The sequence below is a fragment of the Orcinus orca genome, chromosome 4, assembly GCF_937001465.1.
Source record: "Orcinus orca chromosome 4, mOrcOrc1.1, whole genome shotgun sequence".
NCBI lineage: Eukaryota > Metazoa > Chordata > Mammalia > Artiodactyla > Delphinidae > Orcinus > Orcinus orca.
Genome location: NC_064562.1, coordinates 91380300 through 91399469, shown reverse-complemented (window position 1 = coordinate 91399469; position 19170 = coordinate 91380300). Strand labels below are relative to the sequence as shown.

General features: G+C 42.2%; 2 protein-coding genes across 6 annotated transcripts in view; one reads left to right on the top strand and one right to left on the bottom strand.

The window, feature by feature from the left end:
- TLR1 (toll like receptor 1) overlaps positions 1-571 on the bottom strand; it is a 43867-nt gene extending 43296 nt beyond the window's left edge. For both annotated transcript variants that reach the window (XM_049708995.1, XM_033421654.2), the window contains exon 1: positions 381-571. The gene's annotated coding sequence lies outside the window, so the exon portion shown is untranslated. The remainder of the gene's footprint in view (positions 1-380) is intronic.
- A 96-nt stretch (positions 572-667) lies between these two features.
- The window catches only part of FAM114A1 (family with sequence similarity 114 member A1), a 60167-nt gene continuing 41664 nt past the window's right edge, over positions 668-19170 (top strand). For 2 of the 4 annotated variants that reach the window (XM_033421656.2, XM_049709044.1), the window contains exons 1-3: positions 1198-1212; positions 1346-1497; positions 9251-9606. In XM_033421656.2, the coding sequence (XP_033277547.1) occupies positions 9259-9606 (348 nt within the window). In that variant the 5' untranslated portion in view covers positions 1198-1212; positions 1346-1497; positions 9251-9258. Of the gene's footprint in view, positions 783-1197; positions 1213-1345; positions 1498-9250; positions 9607-19170 lie in introns of those variants that run through there. The other 2 variants (XM_004266236.4, XM_033421657.2) reach the window with 2 other exon arrangements.

Below are 19170 nucleotides of genomic sequence, written 5' to 3'. Positions count from 1 at the left end.
TCCTTCCATATCAACAAATTGGACGTACAGTTATAATTAATGACTACAGCATGTCCGATTGCTTGAAGTTACCATAGTTTACTTCACCAATCTTTTTACTGGGGGACAGATTATTTCCGCGTTATTTTCCCCGGCATAAACAACCACAATAAACATCCTTGGACATACATATTTGTACATTTGACTGTTTACTTAGTACAATTCGCAGATGTGGAATTCCTGGGCCAAAGCTAATACATTTGAATTTTGATCCGCATTTCTAAACTGGCCTTCTAGAAAGTATTTTTATTCGGTTGATTGGTTTTAAATCAAATTACACTCCCACAAACAGAGTAAGACAAAGCTGTTTAAAGCACCACCAGGGGATCGCAAACTCTTACTGAACTTGAGCGGCCCCTTCTCGGTGAAACTGTCTGCGGTGTTTCCTGGGCGCTTTTAAAGGAAGGAAAGGGATCCGGAGAACCCCGAGTCCCGCCCTGGGTGGGGGTGGGCGCCCCTCCAGTTCACCCGGAGGCGCAAAGCCAGAAAAGCCAAGTTCCCCAAGCTTGGTCGGAAGCGCGCCCGCGGCCTGAGGAAAGAGGTGCCCGGGGCTTCCGCCGCGCTCTGGGCTGGGGCGGGGTCACGGGGGGCGGGGCCCTGTCGGGGCCGCGGGGCGGGGCAGCTCGGCTCGTCAGCGCCCGTCCCCCTCCTGGCCCGCCCTCAGGCCGCGTCCCCGCCAGCCCTGCCGACGTGGCGGGGCGGGACCCGGCGGGCGCTCCCGCGCGCACTCGGCCGCCTGAGCGGTAAGAGCCCTGGGTAACTCTCGCCGTCATCCCCTTCCCCGGGCGGGCAGATGGGGGGGTGGGGTGGATGCGGGGACAGCCGCCGCGGGGTGGTGGGGAGACCCTGCCGTCGCTGCTTGTCCTGTTCCCGGAGTCGGCAGGGGCTTGGCACGGGGCGCAGGACCCGGAGGACCGGCCTTGGGTGAGGGTCCCGGGCGGCGCGAGCGTTGCGGCCGAGGGCCCTGCGTGGGTGCGGGCGTGTGAGTGTGTGTGTGTGAGTGTGTGTCGCTCCGGGTCCACGCTCATGCACACACCCACACGCCCGCACTCTGGCTCTGCCCCCTCGGCCGGCGAGAACCTCTGCGGAGCCTGTCTTGTGCTCCCGAAGTATCCTGTCCAGCACCATGCAAGTCGGAAAAAGTTTCCCCAAGGTCCTAGGTTCGACTGAGAGGTAGGCTGCGGGGTCTCCGCAGCGCGGGACACAGAGGAAGCAAGTCCCATCCTGGGGTTCGCTGCCCTTGGCCTCGGAAAACTGAGCTCAGGCCTTGACCTCCCACCCAAGCTCATCATCTCTCCCCCTGCAGACGCCGGCCGTGCTGGCTCTTCCACCCCAGCCAACACCCTAAGCCAGCAGCACCTCCATTCACAGCTCCCAGGTTGAGTCCTACTCCCTACGCCAGCTCCCCAGCCCCCCCACCTGCCCACCCAGTTGGCTCATCTTCTTCCCTGGAATCTGGTGAGTATTTCCAGCCATCTCAGATCAGGCGCCTAAACTTCACTGCCCTTTCCTAGAGTAGGAGACCTCTCTGTATCATCTTAAGAGTGATCTCTGTCCTACCGATCCTATCAATTCCCATCCTAAACACGGAGAGAGTCAGGCAGGTAGCTTTTTAAAATCAATGTCTCTTGAACTCCAGAAGACCTCAGCCAACCTGAGGAAACTGAGAATGAGGCAGGCTTACTCCTCAGAGGCCTCTCTCTGCCTTCTTTTCCGCCTAGTGCTCCTTTCCTACCTCACCCATATCCATTCCCTGCTCTCTCCTTCCTTTCTCCATCAAAACCTGAGCTCAGGAAAGACTGATAAACTCCTTACATCATAAGCTTTAAGCAAAAGAAGGAAACTTTCAGGGTGGAATTTGAGGCTCCACGGAGCCAGTGCAGAAGGAATTTGAGGGTAGGGAGGGACCTTGCTGAATCTCAGGGATTCAGACCATATAAGCAGCCATTTATTTATAAGACCAGGGTTACAGGACTGAGATGGTGAAGAGATCTTCTGGGTACTCTGGGATCTCGATACAGGGAGGCCTTGGTGAGCTATGAATTACTCTCATCTGCCTCTCCACAGGGGTTGTCGTCACTCCTGTTTTCCAGAAGATTCTCTGTAATGTTTCTGTAGGACTTTATACTCCACAAGCTTCAATTAAAGCAGGATTCAGTTTGAAAAAAATAATAATAAGACCAGGCTTATACGGAACGTTGTTTCTTTTTAATCAATATGAAACAATATATTTCAGTTCAGTAAATATTAGAGGGTCCAAAGCCAAACTATGTGCTTGTTGGTCACAGTTCTGGAGGAGAGAATGACAGAGAAATAAATATTCCTTATAAATGCCATAGAAGTCCATGCAAGGTATCATGAAAAACATGGAAGAGAGAGTAATTCATTCTTTGGAAGGAGTGGGACAAATTCAGGAAAATTTCAAAGTAAACAGTGACATTACACATTGAGAAACAAATAGGAACTTGCCAGGCAGTTGGAGACAGGGCATCCTGGGCAGAGAAACCAGCATAAGCAGAGGTGGGGATGTTTATGAGCTGTGCCGGCAGTGATGGAGCATCTGGTGAGGGAAGAGTGTCGGGTGTGTTGAGAGTTACAGAAGCGAATAGAGAGATTGGAGCTGGATTGTGCGGGGCCACGGATGCCGTGCAAAGGTGTTTAAACCTAATGGTTTTTAAACAGGGGAGCAGGTAGGTCCTCTCCGTGTTTCATAAAATTACCTGGCAGACACGTGGAGGCCGGACGGGAGGAAAAAGAGACTGGGCTCTGGGCACGTGTACTTGTCAAGCACCGTAGAAACTCTTGCAACCTGGTTAAGAGCCTGTCATCCACAGTTTTTGTTCCTGGTCTTTCACTTACTGGCACTTTTTGAAATTGGGAGCAGTGATTTCACACAGGGTATGGTATTACCAAATTCTTATTTTGCCAAGTGAGATCATTAAAAAAAAATCCATGCACTACACCACTATTTCGTAAAATGAAAGACATTTTAATACCAGGAAAAGCACGAAGGCTAAACTTGCAAGATGAAGGCAGTGCTTTACATTTAATAAATTTAGATTGATGAAAAACTCGCTATCTTGTCCTCATTCTTCTCTGTCATCATGGACTGGTTCCAGTCCTGCAGTCTGGTGTTGGGGAACAAAGTATCCAGATCATTTTGTCCAGCCTTACTCTACGTAGGAGGGAGTGAGGAACAACAACAAGAATGAGCTGTACGCCCACAGAGGGATGGTGGGACCAGAGCATGGCTCTTTGCACCTCAGCATCCATCCCTCCCATCCCTCGCTGTTCCTCCATATCGCTCTTGGTCCAGCCACACAGCCTCTGTTCTGAATATCTAGATTCATTCTTGGGCATTTGCACATACTCTTATCCCATCATGCCTGAATAACTATCAAAGCCCCTATCAAGGTTCTCCCATGTATGAGATCAGTCTTGTTCAGGCACATCTTTCCCTGCTTTGATGTGCTGTTTTGCATCATCACTTAACCATTTCATGTTAGATGCAATAGTTTCCTGGGCCTTCACTGACCAGGAATAAAATGAAAACAGATTATTTGTTTTCTGAAGGATAGTAACCATGTCTTCCGTTTTAAACTTATTTTTGGAGCTATGATGTTGCTGCTCCAATACCTAGCATAGTTCTGGGAGCATTTTAGGTGATGAATGAATTTACTCATGAAAAACTAACTTATTCCCAGCCCATAAAGGCTTCTTTATATGCCACTCTTCTTCTCCTTGGAATTTACTGAAGAAGCCTCCTTGTTTCTGTGGGTTGAGGCTCCCTAGCATCAAAGCCACAGGACGTGGCTGCAGCGATCAACATTCCAAACCATAAATCAGGAGATTTTAAGTCTGACTGCTTCTGGGGCGTCCAGGCAGAGATGGGGGCTGTCCCAGGAAAGAGCATGTATCACAGCTGTGGTCCTTCTGGACACCAACAGTCACTGCATAGAAACAGCTGTGTCTTTAGAACACACAATTTCTAATGGCTTCAGACAAAAGGGCACCGCCTTAAAAAAGATTACATGTCTCCTGTCATAATAACATCCAGAGTAGACAAAGGTCTACCAGGACAAAAAAGGTTTGGGAGGGGATTCTTTTTTGGTTTTGGTTTAGGGAAAATGTGGACCTGTAACAGGCAGAAGTTCATGTACAATTAGAAGTTAAAGTAGGGCTGAATATTATGGTGACCATTTTCATTATTTGAACAGATGTAAAAATATAGTCTTTCTGAAATTTATAAGTTGTCTATAAATATTTCCTAACAGTATTGGTTCAGCACCTGATAGATGAACTTTGGGCGTGTTTCTGAAGGAATGGCTTCATGTTGTTGCTTGAATACAGAGCAGCTGCAGGGAAGAGAGGTTTTGTTCGATAATTTTTCCACAGTTGAGGTGAGCTGACTTAGGGCAGTTTGGCCATCAGAGACGGATGAGGGCTGTAGGGCTCCTCTGTGCAACATCCCTACCAAGACTGATTGTACTATGAATCCACCTCTCAGATGGAGTTCTGCCTCACACTCACATGTATATTAGCGACCAGGCTCAGTTATGTAGCTTGTTCTTGTAGGTTGATGAAGTCCTAGCTCTCTTTGCTTTTAGGACTGCTCTGGTGGCAGGACTCAGCTAACCTTGTAATCAGGCTTTGATGTTCTCCTGCAATTAGCAGAAGAACTAGAAAAACTCTACTGCAAAGTTCAATAGCTGCTGGACTGAATATAATCTTCTGCCCTGGAAATGGAAGAGCTGAAAGCACTTGTGCATAATTTCTTGCCAATCCACTTTAAGCACTATTTCCATTTTATCAGTGAAAAATGCTTTTAATACCCCTTAGGATAAGTAGTACCCCCTGATAAATAGCGATCAGAGAGAGGGATAATTGAACCCTCTCAAAAGGTGAACACTTCATTACAGAATCTGAAATGCTAAGTAAGTAAAGACCCTGGAGAGTATATTCCTGAATAGGGCACTTCAAATGTTAGCCAGCTACCCTCAGGGCATAAAATACAGCTAACTCACATAGATGTCACATGGTATGTGCTGAAATATTTTAGCACTGGGAACAGTATCACAGCAATTGAGGGTGAAGCAGATACAACAAAGTGTTTATAATGGTTTTTATTCACCCATGAATGTTTATCATAACCAGGTTTATTCTCATGTTCCTGCTTATAGAGAAGTGAAATAGCTTGGAACTTCTTAATAATCCAGATTAATAAGGATTTTCAAATTATCTTACAAAGAAATTAAGATATCAGACAGTGCCTATGACCAGCTGTTGATGAACAGAAAAATGGGAATATAAGTGATGTCCAATATGGACCCATTCTCCTTATGGTTGTGCCCCTAGGACCCAGGCGGGGTTAGGGCAAATTAGGACAGAGAACTCTAGGCCATGGCCGTCAAGCAATGTCCTAGACCATGGGTTAGCAAACATTTTCTATAAACGGCCAGCTAATAAATATTTTAGGCTTTGCAATTTTGTGGGCCATATGGTCTCTGTTGCAGCTATTCAACTCCGCTCGTGTACTAGAGAAGCCATAGACAGTACATAAACAAATGAGCATGTCTGTGTTCCAATAAAATTTTATTTACCAAAACAGAGGGAAGGCAAATTTAGCCAGCAGGCTGTAGTTTGGCAGCCCCTCTCCTAGGCCAGTCCTGACTCAAGGTTTTCATAAAGATTTTATAAGTTTCCATGTGATGATAGCTTTTCAAGTACCCTCCCTCAATCTCATCCCCCTCCCATGAACCACAGTAACTACTCCTTTTCTGTACAGTGGCCTTTTTCACTCTTTACTATTTCATCTAGGCATTGACCATACTCATTGACAGACCATATCCAACCTTAAATATCTGAAATTTAATATCCCACCTAAAAGGAAATATGCATTATTTGCCTTTCCCATCTGTAGACTTGTTTAAAGGTGTGTTATCAGAGAATTCAAGTATTTTTGTTTAAAAAGAGACATTCTAACTCAGTTATCTGGGAGGTGAAGGAACAAAGGAAAGACAATATGGGTCATTTGGAACCACTTGCTGTAAGATAACTCCTGAGTAGTGAATGGGGTAAAGACATTTTCTGCTTGCTTTCATTCCAAATTACACTTTAATTTTAAATCTCCACAAAAATATTAATACAACTCAACACACATATTTGTTGAGCTTTCCACTATGTTCAAGAAACCATGTTAAGTGCTATATAAAATATGAAGACAAGGAAGATCCTTGTCTTCATAGAATTTACAGTATAGTAGGAAAACACTCAAACGACTGATCAAAGACGATTGTAACCCTCCAAAGTGAGACAGATGCAAAGCACTCTGGGAAGTTCAGAGGAAGAAAAATTATATCCAGTTGGGAAGAACAAAAATAGAGGAGGTGGTTATTTTAAATGGGCCTTAAATATGTTAAAACAACATACTGAACCAACAGCCACCTGAGGTTCTTTTGTGAATGTCAGGCATTTTTCACATACTTATGTTGTCTCACTTAAGGATTTGGAAGGGCATCGTGGGAGGTAAACCTAGTGGGATCAGAGCACAGAGGTCCTTGGATGGCAGCTGAAGGATGTAGCTTCATCTCAATAGGAAGTGGGAAGCCCCTGAGGATGTCTGAGCAGGAGGTGATGTAATTAAAGCAGTGAGGTAAAGGGTGGGGAAGGATGGGGAAGTGAAAGGGAGAACAGTGGAGAGGTGAACCCGATATTGAAATCATCAACATGAATCAAATTGAGGACCTGATTGAAGGTGATGGCAGGGAAAATAGAAGTCAAAGAGAGGATATGGATTCTGAATAAAGAGCCTCTAGGATTTGAGCACTGGTTGAATGTAAGAGAAGAGGCAAGTGGCATTGCAGATAGGGCTCTGACGTGGCTTAATCTCAAAGTCAGACGTGGGTTCAAATCTCAAATCTGCCACTGTTCCTTTAAGTGTGACCTCTGAGCATCAGTTGCCTCATCTGTAAAATGAGGCTCGTCGTAACTAACTCACAGGAGATAGCACATTTAAAGAGCTTGGATTTAATAGGCACTCAGTAAATGATAGCTATTGATATTATATATTCTTGAGAAAGTGAAGGTTTGGTCAATGACAGCTCTGAGATTTTAAGCCTGGGTTATTGGAGAAATCTAGGTGCCATTAAAAGAAACACAAAGGTCAAAGTGAAGATCTAGAATTAATGGCAAGACAAGGTTTCCTTTGGGACAGAAAGATGTTCAGCTGACTATTAGAACTGCTTATCCAATGGTAGAAGTTTTTCTATGGCAGTGTATTGAGATATAATTCATACATAACAAAGTTCACATACTAAAACTTCACTCTTTTTAAATGTGCAGTTCAGTGGTTTTTAACATGTTCACAGAATTGTACAGCCATTACCACTATCTAGTTTTAGGACATTTTCATCACCCACAAAAGAAATCTATACCCATTAGCAGCCATTACTCATTTCCCCTCCCTTCAGCCCCTAGAAGCCACTAATTTACTTTCTGTCTCTATAGAATGGAGGTAGATATTTGAGAGTCACAACATAGAATTGTGTAAAACTGTGAGAAAGGAATATGATTCACCAAGGGAGAGAATGTAGCAAGAGAAAAGAAAATAGCTAGACAACTTTAGGGAATGGCTATTTGAGGGGACAAGAGGGTTGGCATAGTCACGTGAGTTCTAAGTCTGTGCCATCATGTGGCCAGTATGTTAAACGGCTTCCCATATACTGTGGTTTTAACAGTGACCAGAGATTTGACCAACTGGTAAACACTGAGGTCAACAAAAATACCCACTGATTTTCCTGAGACTTGGCTTCCTGTATAGTGAGAACACTGTGTCTTTATTTTAGACTAAGAAAATTATCATCTTGAATAAGCCTTCTAGATATGTGTTATTCAGTAAGATAGCCACTAGCCACACATACCTGTGTGAATTTAAGTTTACATTATTTAAAATTAATTTTTTTTTTTGGCTGCACCGCATAGCTTGTGGGACCTTAGTTCCCCAACCAGGGATCGAACCCAGGCCCACAGCCCTGAAAGCACCAAGTCCTAACCACTGGACCACCAGGGAATTCCCTAAAATTAAAATTAAAACTTAGTTCCTCAGTTGCCCTAGCCACATTTTAAGTGCTCAATAGCCACAGGTGACTGTTAGCTACCATATTGGCCAGTGCAGATACAGAACATTTTCATCATCACTGAAAGTTCTGTTGAACTGCACTGTTCGATATGATAGCAATAACTTGCAAGCTTCATAAACAGTTTTCTGCTTCGTAGGTTATTTTGTAATGGCTACATTCCTTATTTGGCTTAATATTGGCTTCTTTTTTTTCTGTTTCATCCTTGTGTTTTTCCATCTAAACTATTGTCCAAATATAGCCCAGGCCTTCATGGGCTGGTACCCAACAAGGCACACTTATGTGTATGTATGTCTCTCTCAATTTGAATTTCAGACCACATTGCAAAGCCAAATGTCAAATATTTTTTATAAGCTCTCAGGTATTTTCCATGCTTATTCTCATTATGGCTAAAAATATAATTAATAAAGTCATATTAAATAAGTACTTTCACAGATATAGATAATACTCTTAGTTCCCATATGCATATTTATTTCTTCATGCCAAGTAAGAGATCCATGAAAGTTTAAAGAGAGCATGGGTGGCTTGTATTAGTTTTTTATTGCTGTTGTAACAAAGTACAACCAACATAGTGGTTTATAATAATACACATGTATTCTCTTATAGTTCTGGAGTCTCTGAGGGGAGAATGGTTTCCTTGACTTTTTCAGCTTCTAGTGGCCACCAGTGTACCTTGGCTTGTGGCCCCTTCCTTCATCTTCAGAATGCATCACTCCAATCTCTGCTTCTATCATCACATCACCTTTTCCTCTTTGTAGTCAAATCTCCCTCTGCCTCTTTCTGATAAGGACACTTGTGATTTCATTTAGGGCTCACCCAGATAATCCAAGCTTCTTAATTTAATCATATCTTCAAAGTCCTTTTGGCCATATAAGGTAACATTCACAGCTTCCAAGGATTATGACATGGATATTTTGGGGGGCCATTATTCAGCCTACCCCAAGGTTACATAAACTTTCTTCTTGGTAGAAGAAAGGTTACCCCCACCAGATTTAACTTAATTATTCAGGGCTTTGAATTAACGTTTAACAATTCGGATTAAAGCATAAGATGTTTGTTTGTAATCATGTTGACAGATATTAAAATGTCTGATGATGGCGACGATACCTTAGCCACTGGAGACAAAGCAGAAATCACCAACATGCCCAATAGTGATACCTTACCCAAAGATGCAGAAGCGCACTGTGATTCAGCTACGATTTCAAATGAGCTAACGCCAGCTGACCCCAGAGGAGATGTACATGAAAATGCGGCTGTTCAGGGTGCAGAGACTGCTGACACTGGACTCACTGAGCAGCCCAAAGACCCCGGTCCCATGGAGCACCCCCGCAATGGAGAAGTGACTGAGGATACCCTTGTTGAATGCATTGACTCCGTCAACCTCGAGGCAGAACTTGGATCCGAAATACTCCTGAAAGAGCAGAGTAATCCGGTAGGAGTGGTTCACTTGACTCAGTTCAACCTAAGTTCTTACTGATACTACCATGGCCATAGATTTGTGCCAGGCTCTTTGGGTAGGGATTAGGAGTTCAGTATATACTGTGACATTACCTCTGTCGTCAAAGATGTGTTGTGTGGTGAGAAAAGGCATATATGAGAGTAATTGGTCATTATAATATTTGCATTTTGATAATTGTTTTATTATTAATAATAGCAATCACCAATTATTGGGCACATCCTGTGTGCCAGGCACTCTGCTAGCTACTCTATATGTTATGTAATTCACTCTATACAACAGTTCTTTGAGGTTCTAAGCTGGATATTATTGACCTCAAGTTATAGACGAGGCAACCAGGCTCAGAGATATTAAGCAACCCAGTAAGATTAAGCTACTCAGTAGTATATGGAAGATATTGTAATATTGAACGTAATGAGTCCAAATTATTAACGAACCTGATTCCACCCTAAACAAGTCAATGTTTCTTTAACATCACTCAAATTTTAATACATATTTACAAATCTACTGTGAAGATCTTAAACATTCAGATCACTCATTTATTATCACATACCGCCGTCCAGGGGACCAGAGGCAGAACACGTTCATGCTTCCCTTCAGTGCCTGCACCTGTCTCTCTGGGAGATAAGACAGACCAGTGTCTCCCAGGTGGTACCTGGTTCCACATCAGTATGACCATCAAGCTGGGTTTTCCTGACACCTTCCCCTCCATCCATGTGGGGACTGGAAAGGGTGGGGAGGCCCTGTCCTCCAATCCTCCCTTCTAGAAGGATGCTATGGTATAGGGGAAATGAGAGTCTTCCCTCTGCCAGGCCCAGCCCTGCTCTCCTGGAGTGTACCACACAGATCACCGCCTTGAGGTGACTCTGCTGCAAGCAGTGAGGGACGGGAACGAAGCAGGGGGTCGGGGGGCCTGGGTTTTCATCCTCCATCTATCGTTAACTTTGTTAGTTTGAGCAAGACACCTAATTTCTCTGTGCTTCAGTTTTTCCTCTGTAAAATGAGGACTTTGCACACGAAGACCACGAGGTATCCTTCCAACTAATGTTTTGTGATTCTTTTATTCAGAATCAAGCTTCTTAGCCACAGTTTCCTCAAAGCGACTCTTAGAATTATTCTAAGATGAGAGGAGCTTCCTCAGGGAAGAGGCGGGGTTCCCATCACTGGAGATGTTTAAACAAAAGCAAACAGTCATTCTGCAGGAACGTCATGGAAGGCATTTGAGGACCAGATGGGAGTTGGATCAGATATGTAAACATACGTGTAAAATTTTGTTTACAAGTTCCATGATATCACAGACCCTTTAAAGCCATCCATGGACCCCCCTGAGGGAACTCCTAGACCAGAGGGTCTCGACCCTAGCTGAACATTTCAACCACTGAGAGAGCTTTAAGAAATAATGATGCCAGGATGTATATTAGCCTGAATTCTCCAGAGAAACAGAACCAATAGGATATACCCTATTCTTGTATTTACCTATATGCCTGACTCTGGAACCTGGGTTCCCTCCATGCTGTCTTTCTATTGGGGGACCATTGGTTCCCAATTGTTATTGTAAGTACTACTATTGATACATATTAAGACACTATGTCTTAGCCACACCAATCTGACCGAAGACGACTTAAAGAAACTACAAAAGCTCCACTGATTCAAAATACGTGAGCTCATGAAGGCTAGATTATACATTCCAATTTCAGACTTCTGAAAGTTATAACAAGATTGCCAATAAAGATAGCACAAAAAAATTCAGTATGCTCCTACACATCCATCTTCCTAAATTTTGAGCAAATTGAATGAATCCTGCTCTTGCAAGCACTTTATAAACCTCCTTAGTGCTACAGGGAGAGAGCCAACTGGCAGACAGATACTCCCCTCCTCTCCCAGCACCACTGATAGCTTTCAAGGACTTTGAAAAGGTGAGCATTTCCTCATAATGAAGCATCACAAAAGTATCTGGATGGAAATACAAATATTGGCCACAGAGTTGGGGCCATGGCTCTGCATGTGTGTGTGTGGCATTGCATCAGGAGCTCAGATAGAAATGGGGTGTAGGAGGAATTCTTGTGAGTATATTGGTTCTAAGAAGGCAGAAAGCTGATATGGGTGGCTGGAAGGGCCTTGAAGGGAAGGGATATATCTCTTTCACCCAGGTTCCATTTAAACCCTTCTAAATAGGTACAAATATAGTCGCCTTTAAATAATTACCAGAAAAGGGGGTTCTGCTATCTCTCGTGGCAGCCTATCCCTGTATCTTAGGTTAATATAGAAGAATTCGGTTTTGTGCTTCGTCTTCAAGCATTGTTCGTTTGCTGTTTTATTTGCTGTTTGTTGGACACTGATAAGAAGTCCTTTTGCAGTGATGAAAACAACCACTTTTCTGTTGATCCAGCAGATAATGAATTCTACAAAAAATCTTCAATGAAAAGTTCTTTTACAAGTTGGCTGTTTGGATCTTGGACACAGATCCCCTGAGGGATGTCAAGTCCTATAGGTGTAGTCAAGCTCCAAAACCTCTCTGATTCCAGGTGTATCTGAGCCTAAAAGAATCTCATCACCTTTAAAAAACGTTTCTAAGGGAAAATGCCTGCTTAAAAAAAACCTGGCAGAATAGTCTTTGAAGAAGTAAACATATAATCTAGGACACACTAGATTTTGTGATAATGGGTTTAAATGTATATATTTTTCTGTAAGTGGTCTGAGTTCCCTTAAAATCCACACTATTAGCTTCACCTTTGCCTGAGCCAGCATGGGGGCCATAACTTGGCAGGTAGGGCGGTGTGACAAGGAGGGGGCCTGGGGCCAGCGGTTCTGCCAGCTACTCAGCTGGCACCTCTACCTTGAAGGATCACACCGTTCGCAGTTGATGCACTCAGAGAAGCTATTTCTGTCTTTAGGGCCCCTTTCTCATCCATTCTGATGTACAGACTCAGAAGCCATTGAGTTAAGGCTTCCTTCAGGACTCCACTCTACAACACCCATAAGAGATGGTCCCCAGCCTCACTTGAACTTTGAAGGTTGTACTAGATCCTTTAAGGCCTCAACCAGCCTCAGGATACATGAGTTATGCCCCAGAATCTGAGTAGTACAACTATCTTCAGGACGCCTGCCATCTAGATGGGTAAGGCAGTGTTGCATAAAAGCAACTATAGCATGTCTTATAGTACTAGATAGGACAGGCACAAGGTGGCCTTAGAGCACTCAAATCAATCTTAAGGAGTCAGTGAAGTCCTCAGCTTCCATTCAGAGATGTTTGTCTTGAGTGCTAGCCTGGAGCGACATTTATTCCCAGAGATCTTGTGGGACCTTATTATATACTAGTCTGTCAGCCCCTAAAAGATCTAATCTAGATAAAATTTCTCTAAATTCTTAGCACCAAGAAATATTTCCCAGAGTAAAAAAAATTTCATCCCTACTGTCCTACACCAGTGCATAAGACCAATTATGAAGAAGGTAAAGAACGCAATGTTACAACTAAAAGTACTCTCAAAGGAAAACATAGACTACCACTCAATAGTTCTGTCCCTGGAAAAGGAAAAGCAGGGTGTTTAAGAGCAATAAAATTTCTATCAACAGAGACAAAGATGAGAGAACGTAGGCCAAGACATGCTGATGATAGATTTTTGCCTCTTAAATGAGTGAGTAGAGTTTGCTCCAATTCTGTTGGAGTATTTCTCCTTTTAAGCCTCTCTCCATCATGGCACCTGATTTTTGACTTGGGCAACCAGGTGGATGCTGTTGCCTTATGGCTATATTGGGCAGTGCGTCCTAAATCTGGTGGTATATTAGAATTACCTGGGAAGCTTGTTAGAAATTCAGATTCTCAGGGTAGAAACCCTGAGAGATTCTTTTTTAAAAATTTATTTACTTTATTTATCTTTGGCAGCGTTGTGTCTTCGTTGCTGCGCACGGGCTTTCTCTAGTTGCGGTGAGCGGGGGCTACTCTTCATAGCGGTGTGTGGGCTTCTCATTGCGGTGGCTTCTCTTGTTGCAGAGCACGGGCTCTAGAGTGCAGGCTTAGTAGCTGTGGTGCACGGGCTTAGTTGCTCCACGGCATGTGGGATCTTCCCGGACCAGGGCAGGAACCCGTGTCCCCTGCATTGGCAGGCGGATTCTTAACCACTGTGCCACCAGGGAAGCCTGCTGAGAGATTTTTGTTTTGTTTTGTTTTTTGTTTTTGCGGCACACGGGCCTCTCACCATTGTGGCCTCTCCCGTTGCGGAGCACAGGCTCCGGCCACACAGGCTCAGCGGCCATGGCTCACGGGCCCAGCCGCTCCGCGACATGCGGGATCCTCCCGGACCGGGGCACGAACCCGTGTCCCCTGCATCGGCAGGCGGACTCTCAACCACTGCGCCACCAGGGAAGCCCGAGAGAGTCTTATTCAAAAGATCACAGTAGAAGCCAAGACTCTGTATTTTTAATAAGTTCCCCCAGATAATAGTCTTGCAGTCAGTCTGTGGACCCGTGTTTGGGAACCACTAATACGGGAATCGTGTACAATTGAGAAGATGGTGAGTTCCATATTGAACATGAGATGAGACATCCAAGTGAAGATATTTTGTGGGCAGTTGGTTACAGTGGTCTGGAGCCCAGGGGATAGAGAGAGATTTGGAGGCCAGCAGCAACTGGATGTTATTTAAGTAATGGGAGTGGGTAAGATTGCCCAGGTGTTATATATAAATAAAGAACAGAGGCCAAGGACCTGGCCCTGAAGTCTCCTGTCTCTAAGCCACTTTGGTCATGGACCGCTCTTTGATAAGTTGTGATTGCCAGCAAAGTTCATTCTATAAATGAAATCAAATCTCAAATCACATTATACTACACTGATGTTTTAAAATTAAACATTAATTAACAAGAAAGTTAAAGATAGCTTGTGAGAACTCATGTAGGCTTGAGAATGTGCCATTGTTTTGGACTTTTAGGTGCTTTGACCACTACCCTGCGTGAAAGGTGCATTCAACACAAATGTCTAGAATTCTAGGGGCAGGGGTTTCTTCCCTTATACCTGGCATCAGAAACCAGAATTCTCCAGAGTTCAGAGATGGATAGAAGATCATTTAGTACAGGGAAAAACCCTTTCTTGCACCCTATTCATGTAAAGGTAGGAAGAGGCTCTAAAATATATTTAACCATCTACAAGTGTTTAATACCTTTAATTTCACCATCGAGAACCCCTTTCAGATATTTAAAATGCTAGTCAACGGTCCACCACGTTTACCAGTTAAAGCCCATTTCTGTAATTCAGTATGCTAATTAGCAAAGCATCATACGTTAATACAGATGCAAATAATAGAAGTGTTCATTATAGCTGCCTTTGGGGTATGGCTTTCCTGATTAGGTTGCCAGCTGACCACCTGGACTGTGTGTATTTTATTGGAATGCAGTTGGGTTGTATCTTAATCTAAGGAGCTTCCATAATATCACAATATGCATGTGGAAACTTTCTAAAGTAAACTGAAATCATCATAATAAGGGATGGACAAAAAAAGCAAGAGTCAAAAGATAGGTCATGAAAGCCATGAGAATAGTCTTTTAAGAATTGAAAAGTGCTTAAGCTTCTGATGCTACTGAGAGGTCAAGAAATAAAATGACTAAAATGAGTCCATGGCTTGACAATGAGGAAGCCATTGTGATTTTGGTGAGAATGGTTTCATGAAATAGTGACCATGGGAGAGTCACCATGGTGGGTAGAGGAGTGGAGGGGGTGGATACAGAAGGCAGGCATCTTTTTTAAGAGTTGAAGAAGAAAGAAGGACATGGAGCAGAAGCCAGAGAAGTTCGAAAGAAACATTTTGTCATCGTGATTTTCATTTGCTGGTTTTAAGATGGAGGAATCGTGCACACCATTAAATGTGGGAAGCAGCCAGAGAGAAAGGTTGAAAAACCAGGAAAAAAGGGAGAACCAACCTTCCCAGGCCCAGAGGAGTTCAGATGGAGGTGATAATTACAACTAAGAGGAAGATATCATTTCCGTTATGATAGAAGGGGAGGAAGTAATTGTGACTGGGGATGCAGTAAAGTTAGATTTGTATTGAGATGGGTTTTTGGTGTAGGCTAGTCTGTGTTTTGTCCATAAGAAAATGCTACTCAGACTTTTAATTTGGTTTAAACAATTAGTGTTCAATATATTAAGGTTACAGATTCACAATGTCAATTCTCCCTAGTATTTACATTCATCTCACAAATCTTACTCTATTAGAAGCCACACATAATTGAACAGTCACTTTCAAGGGGCTTTTGATTAATGCTTGGTCCTTTTTGCCAACTTAAACACTGTCAAATATTTTTAAACTACATCTATAAACTTAATATACTTTTTAAGTACCTCATTTATCTACTTAAACAAAATCTTGCTGAGTACTTAAAAATTGTTGTAAATCTTAAATTTATAGAGTAGACTAAACAACCCCTTAGGTGGCATAACATTATGCATAAACTTAGGAAGATTTCAACTTAAAAATCAAAAGTCTAGTAATTCAATTATTCATTTTAAATTGATTTTCAAAAACTTGTCACTCTAATCAGTCAAATTCCTTAAACATCAGTAGTATAGAAAAGACCAAATATGCACAAAATGATTAATAGCATATTTCATGCTTTAAACCTTTCCATATTTGATGTTAAATCTTCCTAGAGTTGAGTGATGCATACTCACCAAGGAAGAAGATTACCTGGGAATAACTGAGGCCATTTTCAAGCAAATATTTCGACAGAGCTGCAGGCCTCCAGAGTAATTTACATCCTCCCAAATGTCACACTGGGCCCTTTTTAGAACAGCTGTGTCACAAGTTACAAAACTTAAAAAGGCTTTGGTCTCATAACTCCTACTGTCCACATCCCAAGACCAAAGTTATACACAGTATCTGATTCTTGATCTACCCAAGGAAATAGGACAACCAGGTTGGTCTTTATCCTTTAAGAGAGGTACATATATCTTCTATCTAAATGCTAAAGGCCTTTGAATTTGATGGAATTCTAAGATTTGTGCATATTTTTCTATCTAATGATACCTTTGAACTTGATAGCCTAAAAATAAATAAATGTCTTATATTTAAAGAACTTCGAACTTGATAGAATCTTGCACTCTTTCGTGTTCTTAGGACCACACAACAGTTATAGATGTTTGAATGATCTCCAGTTGAGTTTTGGAGATCCCTCTTGATCAAACCAAGTCTGATTTGCTGTTACAATATGCGGTCACTCTTCTGTGAGTTTATGAGGAAGGGACAGGAAGTTGAGAGAGTTCTTATCTGATGGCTTCTGTTTTCTCTGTAAATTAGGATGTGAAGTTCTCTGGTAAAGGAGGTGGGGGTTACATGGGTGAGGGTGAGAAAAAAGCTTTAAAATATGCATATATGAAAATGGGAGATCTGAGTAGATCCATGCTGTCTAATTTGTAATCTCATAAGCATGTGACATTAAAGCTATTTAAAGTGGAGATAATACTCAAGATGAGATATATTTATAATTCATGTCAAACATTTAGTTTTTGTGGTTTTATATTAAATGTGCACATTTAGTTATTTGAGTATTTGCCATTGATAACAAATATTCTTTTTAGCTGATCAGGAAGTCACAGCTCAATGTCAAAGGAGCTTTATTAATAAAGCAATTGAAGTAGTCACACTGCAAAAAGTTCTAGACTCATTTAACATTAATTTCCATTTGCTAGTCAATTACCAGCTGTCACGGCATATTACGTATTGTAAATTTGAGTCAGAAGCTGTCACCTCTAAGTGTATTAACTCTCCCTAATCACATAGGTAGAGATTGGTTCCATGAAAGAACTATATTAATCACCAACTTACATATGTCTTCATGATGGTATAAAATTGCCACTGGCTTCATTGCTGAAGTGAAGTAAATCAATGTAGACACCAAAAATGAAAGCAGACTGTCATGAATCTTGAGTATTTCCATTCATGTTAACAAGCTTTTCATTGTTTCCAAACAGAAAAATAATGTCAGCCAACTTTCAAAACTTTTTGCTTCTTAGTGTTAAAAATGTAGTTACTTATTATTATTATTATTACTAGTTAACATTTCTGGAGTATTTATTATGTGCTAGGCACTATGCTTACAGCTTTAAGCGAATTATTTCTTTTAACTTTCACAATAACCCTGTGAGGTTATTGGTTCTTATACTTATGGTTGCATTTTTGTAATGAGTCAGTGATAGCTAAAAGACTTGAGTAACTAACATGTCCAAGTGGCAGAGCCTGGAGTCAAACCCAAGCAATTTAATTCCATAAGCTTTACTCTTGACCAGTAGTCTATGCTGATGGATGATGTTTGATATTTATGAGGTGAATCGCTTAGGAATGCATTTGGGTGCAAGTAACTAAAACCCAACATATATTAGCTTACAAAATAGCAATTAATTTTTTCTCACTTAACAGAAAGAATGGAGATATGCAACAACTCACATTTGTTTAGTAGCTTAGCAGTACCAGGACCAGTGACTCTGTGATTCCCTGGCCTTTCCCTCATGGCAGCAAAAATGGCTGCTTCAGTTTCAAGCATCAGGTCCACATTCAGGGCAGGAAAAAAGGAGAGGGGAGAGTCGGCACCAGACAAAACTGTGTATTTTATCATGAAAGCAAAACCTTTCCCATTTATATCACTTGTCAAAACTGTTTCACATGGCCACCCTTATCTGCAAGAGTGGAAGATAAGAGTGGAAGACTGCACGCAGAAGGAAGTTGGGGATGATGATGGATCAGCCTTGAGTCAAAAGTTATAGAATCTACAAACTCTGTAGGAATTTTTCATTTCCTTCTTAACTTCTTCCTTTCTTTTCTTGGAGTGAAAGAGCTGTTATTCTTCATCTCCTAATGTGTTCTTGCCTCATTTTCTATAATGCATTCCTGGATATTAAGGGAAAGCTGTGGTTCCACTGAGTCAGGATGCATTGGTTGCAAGTAACAGAAACTAAGCACACCTAAGAAAATGGATGAATTTCGGTCATTTATTTAACAACTAAATTTATTAAGCACTCATTATACGCCATGAATTCTATGCTCTGTGGACATAACAGTGAACAAAACATTAAAAGAGAGAGAAACACTGTGCTGGAATCTCATAAAACCCAAAAGTAGGAATGCGGTAGGGCCTTGAAGAGGGACAGGAAGCAGAGGCTGAGAAGCTCTCTGGAATCCAAACAGTTTCTCTGAGCGTATCTCAGAGAAGATTCTGCTCACTATGCTTTCTCTTAATTCTTAGTCTGCATGGTGGGTAGAATATGGTCACCCCACATTGTCTGAGTTTTTATCTTCTATTCAAGCTGAACCAGAATCTCTCAGTCCCAATCAAAATACCTAGGAAAAAGAATTTGAATCAAGTGAGCCCAGGGACAGTGAGAGATATAGTTACAGGGGTCGTTGTGAGTGGAGTGGACACCTTGAAAGTTGTCTACTTCAAAAGGCTTCCTGTTGCTATTCGCCATCTCCAAGCTTCTTGATGCTTTTCTAGACACTTTGCCTACTACCATCCATGCCAAAGCTCCCTCCTACCACCCCAGATTTTTGAAAGTTAACCCTA